Source organism: Rousettus aegyptiacus, unplaced genomic scaffold (assembly GCF_014176215.1).
Source record: "Rousettus aegyptiacus isolate mRouAeg1 unplaced genomic scaffold, mRouAeg1.p scaffold_m13_p_6, whole genome shotgun sequence".
Lineage (NCBI taxonomy): Eukaryota > Metazoa > Chordata > Mammalia > Chiroptera > Pteropodidae > Rousettus > Rousettus aegyptiacus.
In genome coordinates, this window is record NW_023416309.1 from 75,555,679 (window position 1) to 75,575,810 (window position 20,132).

A 20,132-nucleotide genomic window follows, 5' to 3' on the forward strand; every position below is an offset into this window, starting at 1 on the left:
CCTTCTGGCCCACGAGCCCACTCTGTTGTTCGTTGACCAAGGCACTCAAGGCCAGCAGTAGCACAAGGCCATGAGGCGCACTGCACCCCATTTAGGAGGGAGACAAACTCCTGGGGTTCTGAGCTGGAATTCCGAATGCATCAGTGCCTCGGAGATAGGATCTGCCACTCTTCATGTGTGGCATCCTACATCAGGTCTATATAGAGATATGATATATCCCTGAACAAAAACCATCCCAAGAAAAAGCGTGCCTTCCTTCTTTCATTAATTCAAAAGAATTTACTGAGCACCAACTACATGCCAGGCAGAGAGAGGCCTTGCCCTTGAGGAGCTTCAGAGACTAGAGGCAAGCATGGACACAGGTAAAAACCTCATGTAACCAGGGCTGTGAAGCTAGACAAATCAGTGGGGGGCGTGAAACACATGCTTATGAATTTTAACATTTCTGTAAATTGGGACTGTCTAAGTGGCACAGAAATGCTGTACTCACACATGTCTATTTCTGAAAATAACACATGAATAGGTCACCAGAAAAATGGGATTAAAGAATAACCTACACACAATCAGACTTTATGAAGAACAAAAATTCTAGAGGTCTGGTAAATTTATCTTTGAAGGATTTAACTTCCTGTATCTTAGGGGCTATAAAATAAACCCCAGACATGGAGGCAGGTGTAAGCCTCACCCACACCGAGCCAGAGACCGGAAGAACCATCTGGTGGGAAGAGGAGGAGAGAGCTACTAGAAAAATCCTGAAACAAAGCAAAGGAGTCGACTTGACCCTTCCGTGGACAAGAAGTGCTCAGGAACAAGAGTCCTCCTGATGACAGAATCTAGGACCTGAGATGTGATGAGCAGGGACAAGAGGCAGGAGAATGCACTTGTGTGAACACTCAAAATTGTTTCTTTTATGGGAATAACTGAATCCATGATCGTGGCATCGTTGATTATAGGCTTGTTTGATCAAACTATTTGCCCCTTCTGTGCTTAATCTTTTTCGTCAATAAAATAGGCATAATAATGGTATCAACCTCACATAGATTAAAAAAACGAATACGTGGGAAGCACTTAGAGCAATGCCTGGTACATAGTATTGCTCAAAAAATGTTAGCTTTTACTATCATTTATTTCTTTCTGGTGGTAAGGGGTGGCAAATAATCCACTATGTTCACATCACATATAAAAGTATTCTCCGTGGTTTCTGTAAATCGCATTTCACTTTGTCTGTGGGAAAAAAAAGAGTTGTAAATTATTTTAAACAGACATGTACATACTTTAAAATACCGAGTTTATTTAAAAAACCAGCACAGTAAAAATTGCCACAAATTACTTTAAGCTATCAATGACAGACACGCCTATCAATTCAAGTGTATACATTTAATTTCTCAAATTTTAATTTCCCTTGACTTTTTAATTCTGAGGTTATATAAAATTAAACGGAAACACATTAACATTAAACAAAAGTCATTTTTGTACAAATAAGTGGGATCAAGCAGCTTAAATTATCACCTGAAATATTTGTACTCCAGCAAAAAAAATCCCAGATGACAACATTATATATGTTATAAAAAAGATTCACATTATCCCATGGGGTACACCGCACATCACTCATTCTTCACATTTCTTTAACCAAGCCTCGGGCAAAAAAAATGAGAGAATCTTTTTCCAGACAGCGGCCTTATTTTTATACATATTCTTTTTCTTAATTCAGAGTTTCTGAAAACATGGAGGTAAAATATGACTTACTTATAAGATATTCAAGGACCGAGCTATCATGGTTCTTAAGTTTCTTCCTTTCTCTGGAGAGACCCAGAGGTATTCATACCATCCAGATCTGTTCTCTCCTCCCACACAAGGTTCTTTTGTGGTACAGAAATGTAGAAATCTCTGAACACACCAGAGATGGAAGTGAGCTCTTGTACCTTCAACGAGGTACAAGGCCTGATCCACTTCTGATGTCCTCAAGCTTCCTCTGAATTCAGAGAAAGTTTTGTATATCAGAATACATCAACCCATAGCAATAAGAGACTTTGAGGAACTCAAATGTGAAAAACCACCTAGGAATTGCACATTAGAGAAGGTGTTTACTGTTGTGTACTGGTAACTGGTGTGTCCCTATTTTTAATGAGTTGCAACAGGACAGAGGTTTGGCAGCATAACCAAACCCTGTGCTTTCCACAAGTCTGTAGCCCAGTGGGATACAGGTGTCCTGATAGGAAACTGCCAAAGACGAAAACATGAGCCAGGTGATAGGACCAGAGAGTAATTGCACATTTGTAGGCACTGATGTCATCCACAGGCTCAACAGCAATTTGAATCCCTTTGTGAAATACATCTATTACTTTTCAAAACATTCTAATCGCCAAACTGAGCCAGTGGAATGAACATAGTATTTCAATAGGAAAATTATACATTCAGAAAATATATTGTCATAATCAATTCACGTTTTCTGGGTACTGATAAATACAACACATTCTCCATCATAAACTACCAAAATCATTGCTACGACAATGAGAAAATGCGGGGAGGATGACCTCACTGGCATTTCCTTCCTTTCAGTGGGCAGCACCTTCTGGGCCTGGATGAACAGCTGAGGATAAAGATTTCTTGTGGCCTAAAACAAAGGGTGGTGCTGTCCCTTTTCCAGTGTGACATGAGGGGACCCCATTTTGGAGAGCGTTTATGTAGCAGCCTCTAAGAATTCTGAGGTGAACACAGCTTCTGCATAATCTTCACATATATCCTGAAGTTCAGCAGCCACGGATCCCAGAGCTTCATCTACCAGCTCTTCTGAAAAGCTGGAAGACAAATAACACAGCTAAAGGTATGTACAGCCAAATACGGGAGCCACTCTTACTCAGCTGGGGAACTTACCACCCAGTCAATTCTAAGATTTAAATGGAAGTTCAAAAGGCTAAGAATAGCCAAGATACTTTGGAAGAAGAAAAACGAGGTGGGAGACCTTACTTTCCTAGATATTAGATCCCAAAGTCAGGCTAGAGGGAAGGGCCTGTATATACACAGGATGGACCTCACCCTCGCGATGGCTGAAACCAGTGGTGACCAAACACTAACCAGTTACAACCCAGCCCCAATCCAGATCCACCACTGACAGATACCCAGCTGCCTGATAGAAAAGGGTGCATGCCTTCTCTACAGGACAAGGGGTAAGAGACTCCAAGTTTGTGTTCTCTCGCTCTTTATGCATGCACACACACAAATTTCTTTTTCCAAACTGAGAGTAAATTGAAGACTTGATATCCCTCAAGTATTTCAGTGTACATTTCCTAAAAACTAGGACATTCTCTTAAATAACCTTAATTATAAAAATCATAACATTAATGTTGATACAATACTATTATTATCTAATCTTATCTACATTTTTCAAATCTTGACCTTTTACAAATCTTGCCAACTGTCCAAATAAACGCCCGTTAAAAGAAAACTTTTTCTAACCTAGGATTCAGCCTAGGATCCTACATTGCATTTAGCTGTCATGTCTCTTTAGTCTCCTTTAATCTGGAATCATTCTTCAGTTTTCATCTTTCACGACCTTACTTTTTAAAGAGTATATATATGTCCTTCAATTTGGGTCGGTCTGATGTTTCCTCATGGTCAGATTCAGGTTTTACATTTTTGGAACAAATGCCACAGCAGGGCTATAGTGCCTTCTTAGTCCTTATAGCTGTCTTATTACTGAAGAATGTTAATATTTATCACTTGGTTACAGTGATGTCTGCCAGGTTTCTCCCTTGTAAAGTATTACTATTTTCCCTTTGTAATTAATAAGTATATTGTGGGGAGATACTGTGTGACTATGTAAATATCTTGTTTCTCATCAAACTTGCCTGAATCAATTATTACAGGGTTGCCAACACTGATTTTCTAATTCCATCATTCTTTCTTTATTCAATAGTTGTCATTTTACTATAATGACGAGCTTTCCCTTCCCCTTTATTTATATTCATTCATTCACTCATTCTTTCATACAGGCTTGGCTTGTAGATTCTTATTTCATTTAACAGTTTGTAAGCCATTACTATTATTACTTATTTTGATACTCAAATGTCCCAGATTGGCCAGTAGGAGCCCCTTCAAGCTAGCTCCTGGGTCTTCTTGACATGTCCCCATCTTTCTCTGAAGCTTTCCCTTCTGGAACAACATGATGTTTCAGGCTCATCTTACTTTTTCCCAGCCCCAGTCTTGGAATCAGTCATTTCTCCAAGGAGCCCTGGTTGCCTTTTCATGGAAAACAGTACTTAGAAACCATGATCTGGGCACTAAATGCGCTCACTGCTTCTAAATCCTCTCTGCAAGAGACTCAGACAGACAAATACTTACACTCACCTATTTCTGTATCTATCAAAAACCATAAATTCATAATACCTCCAATGCCAATTCAACACAGAGGAGTCATTCTAGCCTCCCTCAGAAACCTGGCTCTCATTCACAATATACTTAATTATTTGATTAATCCTAAACTATAAAGTAGTTTTAGAATTGTTAACCCATGCCATAGTGTAAAAAGAAACCTACTGATTAGAATTTAGTATGTTTAGTTCTTTTGGTCTTTAACCCAGAGGATACAGAGTCAAAATACCATGTTCAAAAGTTACTTAGACTAGTTTTTATCTGTCCCTGCTCCCTTTAGCATAATGTTATTTACTAGAAATACAGTTAGGTTCATGTTTCTGTTTGTATTCTAATTTATGGTTACCCCATCCTTGATTTGGAGGGATGTATAGGAAACATTAACATGGTTACAAAAGTCAGAATTATTCAAAAAAGGTAAATGCAAATAAGTGTCACTCACCTTCTCCTATCCCTTTTTACCCCATTCCTATCCCACTGTTTGGTTATTCTGACAATCTCTTATCTTTTAATTTGCATGTAATGTAACTGACATATTTGAGCTTCCACTACTAAAATACTATTTGTCTATTTGTTCTCTCGCCTTCCTTGCCTACTTGTGGATTTTCTCAATTTAGAGTACACTTTTTCCTCGCTATTAACTTGCATATTATACACTCTTACTATTCTTTTAACAGCCACCCTAGATAACAATAAGAATCCCTGACTTATAGTCTAACGTTGATATTCTTGCCATTTTCTCAGACAATGCGAGGACCTTAGAACACGAACGCTATTTATTACTTTCCTGACTTACATGCTATTGTTATTTTGTCTTTACACACACACCCATAAGAAATCGGTTTATTGTTTTATACAGTCAATATTCATTCACCCCACATATTGACCTTTTCAAACATTCATGCCTTCCTATATTTATAACCTTTCATTTGTGACTGTTTTCACTCTGCTTAAAAAATATCCTTTTTATATTTCCTATCATGAAGGTCTACGGTTAATTTTCTCAACATGGTTTGAAATCTCTCTTACCTTCCTTTCTGAAATACATTTTATTTGGCTTAGCTCTCTGGATTGGGGTTCTTTTCTTTAGAACTTTAAAAGAAATGCCAGGTCTTCCAGCTTCCATTGTTTCTGTTTATCCTTTTTTCTTCCTCCAGCTGATTTTAAGATTTTCTCTTTATCTTTAATTTTTTAATAATACTATGATAGGTCTATGTATAAATTTATTTTTATTTTTCTTCCTTGGGCTATTAGAGCTTCTTGAATTTATGATTTGATGTCTTTGTTACCTTGGGGAAGTTATTAGCTATTCTCTTTCTCTCCTCTCCTTCTGAGGCTCCAGCCACATATATATTAGACTTTGTCCCTTTATCTTTTCTTTATTTTCATCTTTTTTATGTTTCCATGCATCACTCTGGAGATTTTCTTCTGTCCTATGTCCCCAGTCTCTAATTTTTTCTTTTGATGTGTCTAATTTGCTATTAAGTCCATCCAATGAATCCTTCAGAAATTGTATTTTCAGTTCCAGAATGTTCATTTGGATTTAGTTAGGCTCCCCGTTCTCTCCCAAAATTCTAAATTGTGTCTTTTATCTCTATGAACATAGCAGTAATAGTTATTCTTTTTTTTTTTTCTTCTATCAATTCCCTGCATAGTAGTAGTCACAGTTATTCTAACGTCTGTGTGTGAAAGGTCCAACACGCAAAGCTACTGTGAATCTGCTCTTACCGTCATGCCTCTCCATTGCCTGGTTATTTTTCACCACATACCAACCATTCTATCTGAAAATTCTAGAAATAACCTAAGTCCTAAGCCGATGTCATATACCTTTAGAGAAAATTTATGTTTGCTTCTGCCTGGTGCCTGGGGGTCAATAATCTAGAATCACCTCAATATAATTTCAGGAACTGAAATAATCTGGAGTTGTGTGCAGTCCATGATAGGGCCTACTGGCATCCAAGTCATCCTTATTTTCAGAGTGCCATCCTTCAGGGTCCCAATCAAAACTGAGGGAAGTTCACCAGGGCACCTCCCCTATCACAGCAAGCCCTGAATTCCCACCTCTGTCCTCTGACCTGAAAAGGCCATCCAAAATGCCACTCTCTCCCTCTAGAATTGACGCTCCAGTGCCAGACAACAGGCTAACTTCCCTGGGTCTCAGTCTTCTCCAGGATCCTGCCCCAGTTATTCTTTATTACCTAGTTAACTTCCTGATGCCTTCCAGTATGTATGCTTTATTTTTAATCTGGCTTTTCTATTAAGAGTTATCCTCACTGGGAAAAGTGGTCCAAATCACCATGTGCGTCATTACTATAAACAGAAGTGATAACCTTGTTTTTATGTTTGCTTTGGTTTCTTTATTCCTATTCTTCTATACAATAATTCATCATACTATGAAATACCAAGGTACTCCCAATACATTTAAACACGTTAAGTAATATATCTGTTTTCTTCTTTTTAACCTTCCTCACCCTGCCTTCCCCCTCTGGGAACCATTCCTCCCGGAGTCCTCTGTCCTCCAACTCCAATCTAGTTGCTTTCCATGCTCACTGAAAAATCTTCTCTTACAAATAGCTTTTGCCATTTTTCTGGAAGTTCCATGTTGGAGTCTAAGTTTCCTAGATCATCTTGCCTTCCTCTTTCTCAAGGTACTCCTTGCACTGGTGGCACGCATCCTCCATTAGCTTACTGACAGTGCATGGGAACTAGATTTTTGGACATTTGCATAGCTAAAAAATGTCATTATTTTACCCTTAGATTTAATTGATAATTTGGCTAATAAGCACAGAATTCTAGATTAAAATTTGAAAGTATGTTCTATTATTGCCTAGCAATGTTACTACTGGAAACGATATGTCATTCTTACTTCTGATTATGTGAATATGCCCAGTTTTAATTCTCTGGAACCTTTTTGCACCTTTTCCTTATATTGGGATACCCAAATTTCCTTTTCATAATGATGTAGCACGGTGTGTTCTCTTTATTTACTCATTTATTCACTCACTCACTAACAGTGGACAAGTGATGAACTCTTTCAATCTAGGGACTAACAGTCTTCTGGAAAATTTTCTTATTTTGTATATATATATATATATTTATTTGATAATTTCCTACTCCTGCTTTTTCCCTTGTTCTCAAGTTCTGGAACTCCTATTTTTCAGACATTGGATGCTATGGACTAAGAATTTATATGCCCCATGTCCCAATCCATATCTTAAGGCCTAATCCCCAATGTGGTATTTACAGGTAGAACCTTTGGGAGGTACTTAGGTCATGAGGATAGAACCCTCATAAATCAAATCAGTCCCCTTATAAAAGAGGTCTCTCTTTCTCAGCCATGTGAGAACACAGTGAGAAAATGGCTGTCTGCAAACCAGGAAGCAGGGCAGGCCTTCACCAGACATGGGTATGTTGGCACCTTGATCTTGGACTTCCCAGCCTCCAGAACTGTGAGAAATAAATGTCTGTGTTTAGCCACTCAGCCTATGGTATTTGTTGTGGCAGCCTGAGTTAAGACACTGGATCTCCTACAAAATCCACTAATTTTTAAAATCTTTTCTTCTCTAGTATCTATCTCCTTATATCTTTTTCTTCTCCCTCATTAGAGATCTTTTTTTTGAATCCCTCTAATGAATTTATTTCAGCCACCATATTTTTACTTCCTAAGAACTTTTGTTTTTCTCTTTGAAAGTTTTTTTTATAGTATCCTGTTCTTGTTTCGTGATGTAATAGCTTCATTTATTTCTCTGAGAATATTAATTCTAATTTGTTTTTAATGTTTTAGTCTCCTTCCTGCATTGTCTTGGCTTCCTCATTGTTCTTTTTATCCGTTATAAGAGCCTATTATCTTCCGTGGCTTTCATCAAATGTCTGGTCGTCTCACCTACCTGCTATATTCAAGAATGAGAGTTGCAACCAAGCCCCCCATTTTCTGACTCACTTGCACCCATGCCTTACAAGCGCCTCATGCCTCTCATTCTTGAATCTTCCCAATGTTCTTCTGCATTAATCAATCTGGTTCTTGGCTTCACCCTCATCAGGCACTTGGCTCTTTCAGGTCTGCTAAATCATTTGCTATTTGTCTAACTGCTTTATGGCCTCCAAAGTTTTATTGCTATTTCTTATTTACTGTCATTTATAGGTTCATACCTTTTTTTAGTGACATATCGTTGGATAGGAATACAGGGAGTAAAAATAAATGGATATGATCAATGTCTTTTCAAATCAGGAACCTTAAGAGTTTGCTTTCATCAAAGCATCACCTTAAGCTCTTCCTTTCACAATCAATCTTTTATTTACATCCAATTTATATCATCTGCTCCCTCTGATCAGTGGAAAAGTGCTTTTCTTCAGGTGTAAGGAGAAATGGAGATATTAAAAGAAAGAAAAAAGCCATCTAAGTTCTCCCTCATGTAAGAGGTTGTTAAATGAAGTCAACTGCCTTAGGATAATTTTTCAAGATTTGGTCAATATAGCTCTCTTGGGAACACTCAAATCAGAAACAAAAATGAGAGATCAAAAACAGAGCTCGAAAATTCAGATGCACTATTATGCGAAGGCCAAAGGATAGCAGAGGAAGAGAACATTTGTAAAAATTCAGGCATATTTTAATAGCTGTCTGCCATACTTTGCCCTATTATTCCTTATAGGCTGAAAGCTTTTCCCTGTATCAACAAAACAACTATGAACATAATATGTCATTTATCAAGTGGTAAGAACATACAAGGAACATTATATCTTCTTTGGCTGGTTTTTGGATTTCCTAATATGCCAATTAGCCTAACCAATATAGACAGGTTCTGGGAAAACAAGTGAGCATGCTACAGGACTGTGTGTTTACACATAGAAACAAGTCAAGTTTACCTATTCTCCACTCCCACAGAACAAATGTGCATCTCAACCAGAACAAAGGGTCTCATATGCTTTGAAGGGGACCCTATGTTAAAGAGAAGTCTCAGGACTTCAGGTTAAACCTGAGGGACTGAACATAAGTGATTATCTCTGTTCCTATCCAAAACTCCACTAAAATCAAAGGATATATATAAATGAACATATAAATCTACAAGGAGAAAAAGAAAGACAAAAGTAGATGAGAAATGTCTAAGATTTTCAGAAGATAAAAAGCACACAGAAGAATCGTAACGGATTCAGCAGTATAGAGAAAGCTGAAACCTAAGTGTCTATAAAGGGAGATGCCAAGAAAAAGCAAGCTGATTTGTCTCACAAAACACCAGGGAGACTCAGGAAGGTGGAGTGAAATAAGGGGTAAAATATGAGGGCATGGGTTGAAAATTTGCAAAATGAGAAGGTAGATTGATAGGTCTCCACCCCTGCTCCTGGCAATCCCTCCTTTATCCTCACAAAAGAAAAGTATATATTCTATTCTTCTGAAAAAATAAACCTGTAATTTAAAACCCAGCCAAATTATCAATCAAGTATGAAGATAGAATACAGACACTTTCGAATATGTAAGTCTCAGGAAATGTCCTTCAATACACAAAGAAGGGTATGCTCCATCAAAAAAGAGAGCAAACCAAGAAAGAGGGAAATAAGGGCACTAGAAAATAAGGACTCTAATGTGAGAGGGAGAAAATCTAACACTCAGAGCACTGAAGGAAAGTCTCAGGGCAAGAATCACATGCAGATCTAAAAACCAGTTGGGCCAGACAGGTAGGAGAATGAGGGTCTCAAGAGAAAGAGTAGGAGGTGGAGGCGAGAAACAAGGATTAAGTAATATATCTAATCAAGAGGAAAATTACATTGAGAGGTGTTGACTAGCAAGTGTGTGAGAAAAGTTAAATATATAAAACAGCAAGCAAATAAAAAAGCAGCAATTATTAACTCCTGGACTATGTTTAAAACTTGTTCAAAAAAGAAATGAAATCATAGTATACCACTAGCTCAATGATGAAAAATATTTGCATGTTTGTTATAAAGTGATATCCATGATGAATTTAAATTTGGGCCCTATTTAAAAAGAATAAATTTATATATATTTTTCAGCTATTTACATAAAAAAGGCTAGCTATTCTTCAAAAAGTTAGCAGTAGTAGGACTGTTTTTCGACTCCACAAAACAACCTTTCTCAAGGGAGGGGACCCTCTGAAGGAGGATTAAAGAAAATGTTGCAAAGTCCGAAGGCTTGCTGCTCCTGTGTGCAAATTTGTCCCAACCATTAAGATTTTACAACCATAACTGTTTCCAGCCCAGCAATATTTTGTGTTCTCTGATGGACATAGTCCTCACTAACAGCAACAGGAAATCCTCTCTGACTTAAATGTTGTGCCTCTGCCTAAGGAGAGGATGCAGCATGCTCCTTCGCATGGCATCACCCAGGTTGTCCCAGTCTCCTCTACCTGCAAAAAGGTAGTTATCAGAGAAACCTGGCCACTAACCCAAAAGCAACCACTGGAATTCCATGGCCCGAGAGCACAGCACGAGACCTTGGCCAGTCCTTTTTCCAGCCCTTCTGTTGGTTAATATTTGGCACCTGGCTCCTAAACAGAGGCACATAACACTTTACTGACCCTTCGGCGATCAGCCATGGATTGAAGGAGCCCACGGCCTCGTGGGATACCATCCGGAGGTACTGCTCGAAACGGCTGCAGTAGTCACCAATGCTGCGCCGCATACTGGGTGGGACAAAGAGGGCAGTGCAACCCTCTCGCCGCGGAGAACCTTCCGACAGGGAGAGCGGGGGAGCCTCTCTTTTCTCTGATTTCTCCTCTGTTCCCACACTTTCATCCAGGGAACTGAAAGCAAATAAAAATTATGAAAGCACCCAAAATCATCTGTAAGGAAGGGTAAACTGCTCATTTGATCCCATGGTTTGATAACTAAAGGCTTACTTTCTCTTTCTCATGCTGAACAAAACTCAACATCTTATCATCGCTTATTGTTTCCCCTTTCCACTGGACTAACCCTCCACACAGTAGGAATTCCTGACCTGGAGACAGAAAAATTCTTAAAGCAAATCCTACGGTAATTATCAGCACAACCACATGTGCCAATGTGATGCTTTCAAGAGTAAGAATCAGGCTCCTTAAGATGCAACATACTCTATACCCATCTTAAACACATGCTGTTTTACTGAGCCATCTTGGAGTTGGCAAGATCTTTCTCAAAAGAAAAATTTCTCTCTGACTTGTGGGAACTAAAGGAATATGAAATTCAGCAACATCAAAGGCAACCAACTACAATGACATCAGACAGTCTCGTTGCCACTTACTTGCCATTCCAGGGCCTTCCTAACACGATGTTCACGTTAGGGTCTTTGCTAGCAGCTGTCTTTGTGATCCTGATTGGATGAGGAGAAAGGGACCTTCCATTTACTGCTGGGATTTTCTGGTCTAGAAAAAGAGAGGAACAAAATGACTGCATATAAAGAAAAGTCAGTGTATACATCAGAGCTGTCCTAGTGGCCAATAACCTGTGAGGAAGTCACACGAACACCTCTTAAGCATAACAGGTTTAGCAAGCAGTGCAATGGGAAAAAACTCTCATTTTAAATGAAAAAAAGGTGAATTTAAAAGTTACAAAGAAACAAACCACTGAAAATCAGTTTTGAGAAATAATGAACTTTGGAAGCCTCTAGAGGCTAGCTCTGAGGAAGACTACATGAAGAGGTCTGTGCAAAGCCCCAGGCTACGCGGGTTCCATTAGTTGTTTTTTAACCTTTAAATGGTTTGATCAGGGAGAAGGGAAAAAACCACTTACACCTGAACACTTAATTAGCTGATTTAATTTGTCTATGGGCTTTGCTGGAAAATCTGCATGATGACAGTCAAAACATTAACTTATTAACTATACCTTGCAGGCTTGACAGCTCTTTTGAGTTTTGGATTATTTATAATTTTAAATGCATTTCAAGTGTAAGAAGATCTGCCCTTTTCTTAGGTAAGAAGCATCTCTAAGGCAAAGAACTTTCTCTGGCTCATTTATATGCTTATGATTTTTACTGTCAGAAATACTGCATAAGTCAGTTTTTGTAAAAACATTACTGAGAGTACAATCAATTTTCAACTGTTCATAGAAAAAAGATATAGAAATACAGATTAGACCTTTCAAAATTCAAAAATCACTTTAAATTTGGTTTGGGGTTGTAAATGAACATACAATCAGAACAACTAGAAATATAAAGTTGCTAAACATGGTTTCATAATTCTGGAATTAAAGTGTCCAAAAATCCATTTCAGTCCTAGTGTTCTCAAGAGCTCCTTTTCAAAGCACACCTAGACTTTATGCAGAGTCATAGACAGTGACTAATAATTCAAATTGCCCTTGAAAAAAGAGAACACTGAGTTCTAGGTAAGACTGTCTTTTGTGTGATGCAACCTAACTTTGTGGCCTATGGCCATACCATCAGTGAGACGAACTGTCCTTCAACATTTCCCTTGCTACTGAGTCACTAAACCATGAATAGAAGGGTCTACCCTATGCCAGACCTGTGCTAGGCACAGTGGGAGACACAAATGAATATGACAAACCCTCTTGCCTCAAAGGATCTGTGGTCTAGCTGAGAGAGATAGGAACCCTCTACCAACAGCTCTGCACATGGTAGGACATGCTAGGAGTCTATGAGAGTTCAGAGGCAAGGAAGAGAGCCACGTTCCAGCGCAGGAATGCCAGGAAAAGCACTGCAAGCACTGCTCAAGTGGGATCATGTGAGCCAAACCTCGAAGAATGGTTCAACTGCTATATGATGATAATGGAAGCTGGAGTAGATAGAGCTGGTGGGGAGAGAAAACAACATGAGCATAGAATAGAGTGCTTGAAAATTACAGAAAACATAAAAGGAACAACTCTGGATTATGTTTAGATGGCTCATCCCTCTGTCAAAATCTGACAGGGAGAATATTTTTTCTAAATACCCCAAACTCATATTTTTTAAAAACTATAGTAACAGAGGCTGTTGTTTTAAACCTTCAATATCTAAAATTTCCCTTATATCCCTCAGTACTCATCATACTTCAATTCCTTTAGAGGTAATATTTAATATTTTATTCTCCTCCTTTCATTGAGTAAGGTAGAAACTGATAAACATGAGTCAGATAGAATTTGAGTAACACTTCCCAGCTAAAACTGTGATAGCAGCCTAGCAACTGGAACTAAAATGTATATATATGAATTTTTAAAAGTGGAGGAGAGAGTGAAAATCTTTTCAAAAAATGGTATGAGAACAAATAGATATCCATTGCGGGGGGTGGGGAGGGGGGTGGTGGGGGTGGTGGTGGATAATCCTCAACTTCAAACCACAGACAAACTTATTCAACATGAATCATAGGCCTATACATAAAAGCTGAAACCATAAAGTTTCCAGAAGAAAATAAGAGACTCTCTTCTCAAATTAGGAGTAGGCAAAGATTCTAAGATCAAAGAAAGCAAAAATAAGACAAAAAAAAATTGGTGTTTGACTTTATCAAAATTAAAAATGTCTGCTCATAATAAAACACATTTGAGAAAATAGGTGAGTCATAGATGGAGAAAAAATATTTGCAAACCTTTAGTAGATCAATGGATGCTAGGGGTGAGGGGAAGGGCAATGAGGAAGATTGATAATGGATGCTGGGCTTCTTTTTAGGGTGATAAAAATGTTCTAGAATTAGATAGTAGTGATGTTTGCACAACTTCGTAAGTACACTAAAAACTACAAAACTATACACTGTAAAAGGGTGAATTTTATGGTATCTGAATTATATCTTGATAAAGCTGGCATTTAAAAAACAATATATATATTTGACAAAGAACTTGTATCCAGAATGCATAAAGAATTTCTGTACTTCAAAAGTAAAAAGACAACCAATTAAAAAAAAGCAGATTTGGATATTTCACAAAGGAAGATATACAAATGGTTAACAATTACTTGAAAATGTTCTAGACATCAGTATTCATCATGGAAATGAAATTAAAACCATGAGACATCACTACATACCCACTATAATGGTCTTAACTAAAAAAAAGATGAATAGTATCTTTTATTTTTTAATTTTAACCATAAATGGGTCAGGATGAAAAAAATAAAAAAGACTGACAACATCAAATGTTGGCAAGGATACTGAACAACAGGAACTCAATGTAGATGAGAGTATAAAATGGTACAGCCACTTTGGGGAAAGGTCTGGCAGCTTTTTATAAAGTTAAACATACACCTATCCCATGCCCTGGCAAGTCTACTCCTAGGCGTTTATCCAAGAAAAATAAAAATTTAAGCCCACATAGACTATACATGAATATATTCATAGTAGATTTATTTCTAATAGCCCAAGACTAGAAACGACCAAGTGTAGATCTACAGGAAAATGGATAAACTAGATGTGGTACATGCACACAATGGAATACTACTAAGCAATGAAGAGGAATGAACTACTGATACAAGTGTGGTAGGCTGAATAATGGCCCCCCCAAGGTGTTCAAATTCTAATCCTTGTAACCTGGGAATGTTCTCTATGGCAAGAGGGATTTTACATTAAAGCTCTTAAGATGGGGAGAGTATTCTGGATCATTGGAGTGCGCCCTAAATGTAACCAAAGTGTTCTTATAATAGGCAGCCATGGGAAGATCTGACTACAGAAGAGAAGGCAATGTGACAACAGAAACAGTCTGGAGTAGTATGGCTACCAGTCAAGAAATGCAGGCATCCTTAGAAGATGCCAACACATTGATTTTAGTCCTTTAAAACTCACTTCAGACTTCTGACTTCCAGAACTGTTAAAGAATAAATTTGTGTTTTAAACCACTAAATTTGTGTTTTAACTTGTTACAAACTTAAATTTGTTATAGTGCCAATAGGAAATAAATAACATAGATAAATCTCTCACACACTGAATGAAAGAAGCCTTAGACAAAAGAGTACATGCATGTATGAGTACATATTTATGAAATTCTAGAATAGGGAAAATATTCTATATATATATAAAAAGTACAATTGTTGCTTGGGTGGTGGGGAACTGAGTGGGAAGGAGTTTAAGGGAACTTTCTGAGGTGATGATACAGAGTATATTCTGATAGGAGTTTGGGTAACGAAAATGTATCCATTTATCAAAACTCATCAGATGACACAATTAACACTTGTACATTTTATTATACATAAATTTTATCTCAGAAGGAAAGAGCTGTAAACAAATGTTAAACTCTAGTCGCTGATATTCATGTTGAAATGTTTAGGATGATGTGTAAGAATGTCTGCAACTTACTTTAAAAATGCATCCAAAAATAACACGAATTGATGGATGGATATAGGATAAATACATGACAAAAGCAAATACAGCAATATATGAATTGTAGAACCCAGAAGGCAGGTATATGGGTGTCCACTATAGAATTTTTCGACTTTTCTGTATCTTTGAAATTTTTCAGAATATAATGTTGGGGTTGTGAAAAACTGGGGGTAACACTCACCATTTTTTTCTTCCTGCATCCAAAGATGAGGGTCAGTATATACAATTTTATTATATCTTTGGCGAACTGTCTCCTGGTATTTCTTTAAAAAAAAAAAAAAAAAAGTTTAATTTGGGAGAAAATAATTAGTTTCATTACAAACCAGAGCTTGTAAGAACAGTTCAGTAGATATATCTGATACAGACACATTGCTAGAAATGAGCATCTGCAGGCTAGAAAGTGATCAGTTTATGAGGTGAGGCTAAAATAAAATGAGGCGATTATTCTAATTAATCTAATTCAGACCAGCGCCGCCCACTAGAACTTGCTGTGATGATGGAATGGTCTATATTTGCTATATCCAATACAGCAGTCAGTCACAAACTACGGACCACTTGAAATGTGAGTATTGTGTTTAATCTTAATTTACATTTAGATGGCCACATGTGGCTAGAGACTACCATTTTGGACATTTCTGGTCTAGACAGCCTCAAGAAGGGAAAATCAAATTAACCAAGTAATACAAGTAGTAGGATAAACTATATGTCTTTAAATTTTCAAAAAGTAACAGAAAATTATCTTCTCTTTAATGTTTCTATGTAGTGGCAAAGCCAAAATGAGATTTAATCATGGTGCAATTAAAAAGATAACGTTCAATTGGGAGTTAGGAGACCTGGATCCTAGATCTGGGGGAAATTTTTTGTGACTTTGGCTACATCACTTACTGCTTTATTATGTCTCAAATTCCTGCTTGACAATCCTAGGGTCAGAATTTTTCTGAGATCGAAATAATCTCTGAGATCAAAAATTCTGAGAAATGCATTCTAAAATAGTACCATGGGGATTAAGGAAGGTAAACTTATTTGTGATTTGGTAGAATCACATGTTAGCAGGGTGGAAGAGGCACCTGAACAGCATTTACAGGTTGAGGGATGAAGAAGTTGATGGTCCTGGTGTTTTTTGAATCACATATCAACGACATCAGGGAATATTAATAATGATCATTTCCTGTGTTGTCAGGTAGTGTGCTAATAATTCATGCCTTATTTTATCTTTAAAAACACTCCACTTAATTACAGAGGGTAAGTGACTTTACCAAGGTCATACACTTGGTTGGCAGTAGAGCTAGGATTTAAAACCAGGACTGTGTGATTCAGAAGTACTACAGAAGCATGTGGAGGAGCTGCACTCAGCAAAGGCCAGTCCCCAGGGGCCAACCAGAGCTGGAAGCCCGAGGCCTTACTTCCATTTCCTCCATTCGGATCATCATGGTCTCCAGATATGGGCTGTCCTTGTTGTCCCCCAAGGTGGCTAAGGTGTCAGGCTCCAAGATCTTAGAATGAGTCACTGCCCAGAACTCATGAGTGGTATCTTCCAAAAAATTATCCAGCTGATGAATGTTGTTGAAATCACAATTAACAACAGTAGCCTACAAAACATGGAAGGGTGATAGAAAGGCAACACAAAGACAATAAAGGAACTGAAAGATGAATTCTGATCATAATGAAACAATCACATAGTGCTCCAACTGTCAGGGTTTCTACATTCAATCAAACTTCTCCTAGGTCAGTAAATATCAAAAGCGCTAACAATTTTTACCACAGTCATTTAAATGGTAGCATTAATAATGAAGTAATACAATTATTGTCCATATAAATTATCATCATTATCTGTTTTGCCACTTGGTAAAGCAAATATCTTCCTTGTGCTATACTCAGAAGAATGTGCAATATTTTCTAGGTTGCATACTTCAGAGAATCTATCTATTCTTTTTTGGTTCAATGCTTTTGTAAAAAATGTCTGTTCATGACATCACAAAGTTCATGACTGTCTTTGCTTGACACTTTCTATCTATAACCCAGGAGAGTTTGACCTTGTATTCTTGACATTCACAAAGCACTTTATAGCCTGCAAAGCATTTTTACATACATTGTATCTCTTTTGACTTTAAGATATGTCTATATATGATTCTAACACGTCTATAATCTCCTCTGAAAGAGGCTTTTGCAAAGAATATCTGCTGGCAAAATGATCACGTCAGGCTTTGGAATGAGATATTTCTGGGACTGAATCCTGGTTCTGCCCACTGATATGCCTGCAACTATAGGCAAGTTTACTTAACCTCCCTGGGCCTCAATTATCTCATCTGTAACATGGAAATAATAATAAGAGTTTTATTTCAGAGTTGTAAGGATTACACGAGCATTTGCATAATGGGACACTTAGCACAGTGGCTGGCAAAAAGTAAGACACTCAATGAATGGTTAGTGCCATAGTCAATGTTAAAAACCTTTTGACAGTTCACTCACAGAAGAAAATATATGAATGACCAATAAAGATATGAAGAAATGTCCAACCCTAATCGTAAAGAAATAAAAATTAGTTGAATAATCAATACAATAAAATTACAAAAAATCTAGAGACAACTAAACAATTAATACAGGTCTAGTTAATTAGGATGTGTATATTTTCATGTGTAATAGTTTTCATCTATGAGGAATAGAATATCAAGAATATTATGTGTCATTAAAAAAGATAAGGTCTCAAATGTGCTGATATGGAAAGATCATCAAAATATAAAGAAAGCTGGGTACAGAACAGTAGATGGTATCTGTCTGTGGTGAGGTTTAACTTTTTAGATTACACTTTTTCTGACTGTCTGAATTTTTAGCCATGTGCATATAAAACTTTTAAGTTTAAAAAATTCACACATTTTGGAAAAATGTATTTCATTTACAAGTTCTGAAAATGACAAAAGCAACAACGATAGACAAATATTTTATAATAGTACCCTTCCAAGACCTTGTCCATCCTGTCTATAAGTAAGCCTACCAAGAGTTCTATTTTACTCATAAAGTACAGCAAATGTTTCCCCCATTTTAGAAATGAGAATTCTCAGAATTTGCACTTACAGTTCCATAGCTCTTTTATAAGTTAACACAGCAAAATAACTCTTTTTACTTCATCGTGCCAACTTCAATGAGGTTTTTGGTTTGTTTTTACTCAGTTATTTATAAACATTAACTCTTGGTGGTACCGCCTGGGAAACTCTTTGCAAACAATCCTGATATTTAATAGCAGCCCAGAATACTACAAATGGATACTTTTCTTTTTCAATAAGTTGTATTAAAGACCATTTAATGCCTACAGTATAATACTTATATAGAAGGCTGATCATTCTTAATAATATTTAAACATGTCTACTTCACTGACAGTATTTGTAATCACTTCATTCCTTTTTCATATTAAAATGCCACATAGAGTTGCCTCTCTAGATTAGAGGTTAGTCTCATTTTTTTCCTAGAAAAAAAGAAGTATCATTTGATGGCTGTGCTGCACAGAACACCAAGCCATAGCACACCTTATCTGTAAGAGCTAATTGTAGGCTTTCAGCTTCTAGTCTTACCTCAGATGAGGTTTTGTCACAAAATATTGGTATAATAAACTTATAATCAAAAAGATTAAGAAAATATGCTGCAGCTAAAATATTGCTTAATAATTAGAATAGGGATATAGTCTCGAAATCTACTCTCCCCCTGTTCCTAAGGTCACTGGGCTGGTGGAGCTTCATTCCAACTTCCTTCTAACTCTGGAACCATCACACTTGCTCTGAGCAAATAAAGCAACTTCTTCCCAACCTCCAGGAAGATGCAATTGGCACCTTCCACTCACAGCCCTAGGCAGGGTACAAGTATTCCCACAAATATTAACCACAAGTCCTCCAGAGGAAGAGCACAACGGTGGACAAACACAGCATATGCTGTTGTTTTTTCCTCAGATGTTATCTTTTTTTCTTGGGTTACCTTCTCTGCTAGGCCAGATACTGGTCATTACTAGGCACTCAAAACATGCTTGCCTAACAATGAATATAAAGCTTTGAGCATAAAGGAAATTAGGCTGGTAATGAACAAAACTAGGCTGAATGAAAGGAAATGGGACAGCTAGCCTTCTGCTGCAGGCCATCAACATTCAGGGTCACACAGTGCACCCACATTCTGTCATCAGGAGGAGAGAAAAAAAAGCGAGCCGCTGGCAAAAACCTGTGGCTCTAGAGATTTCTGTGAGCTGTTTGCAAGGCTGATCTGAGTCATAATACTAAATATACACTGTAAGAATTAATACAAAAAACAACTTCCACCCTTCTTGAGTAGGATAACCTAGTGTTTGCAAAGTAATTTGCACATCATTTTCCTTACAATTGAAGACATTATCACGTAATAATACTGGTGTCAGTCATAATACCCACACCACACAACACACACCTCCTCTGCAGGCTGGGCTGTCTCTGTGTTTACTGATGGTCGACCCTTCAAATGAGTATCTGCTTCCAGAGAAGAATTGACTCTCTATTAAAACAGACAAGCATGTTCATGAATTAACAAAAT

The 20,132-nt window shown here is 37.4% G+C and overlaps 1 protein-coding gene across 11 annotated transcripts in view; it reads right to left on the reverse strand.

Moving 5' to 3' along the window:
• Positions 1-1,271: 1,271 nt before the first annotated feature.
• The window catches only part of KIAA0753 (KIAA0753 ortholog), a 66,119-nt gene continuing 47,258 nt past the window's right edge, over positions 1,272-20,132 (reverse strand). For 6 of the 11 annotated variants that reach the window (XM_036222014.1, XM_036222013.1, XM_036222016.1 and 3 more), the window contains 6 exons: positions 20,010-20,093; positions 16,991-17,176; positions 15,769-15,850; positions 11,600-11,720; positions 10,899-11,123; positions 1,272-2,798 (listed from right to left, as the gene is read on the reverse strand). In XM_036222014.1, the coding sequence (XP_036077907.1) occupies positions 2,681-2,798; positions 10,899-11,123; positions 11,600-11,720; positions 15,769-15,850; positions 16,991-17,176; positions 20,010-20,093 (816 nt within the window). In that variant the 3' untranslated portion in view covers positions 1,272-2,680. The other 5 variants (XM_016138762.2, XM_016138763.2, XM_016138760.2 and 2 more) reach the window with 1 other exon arrangement.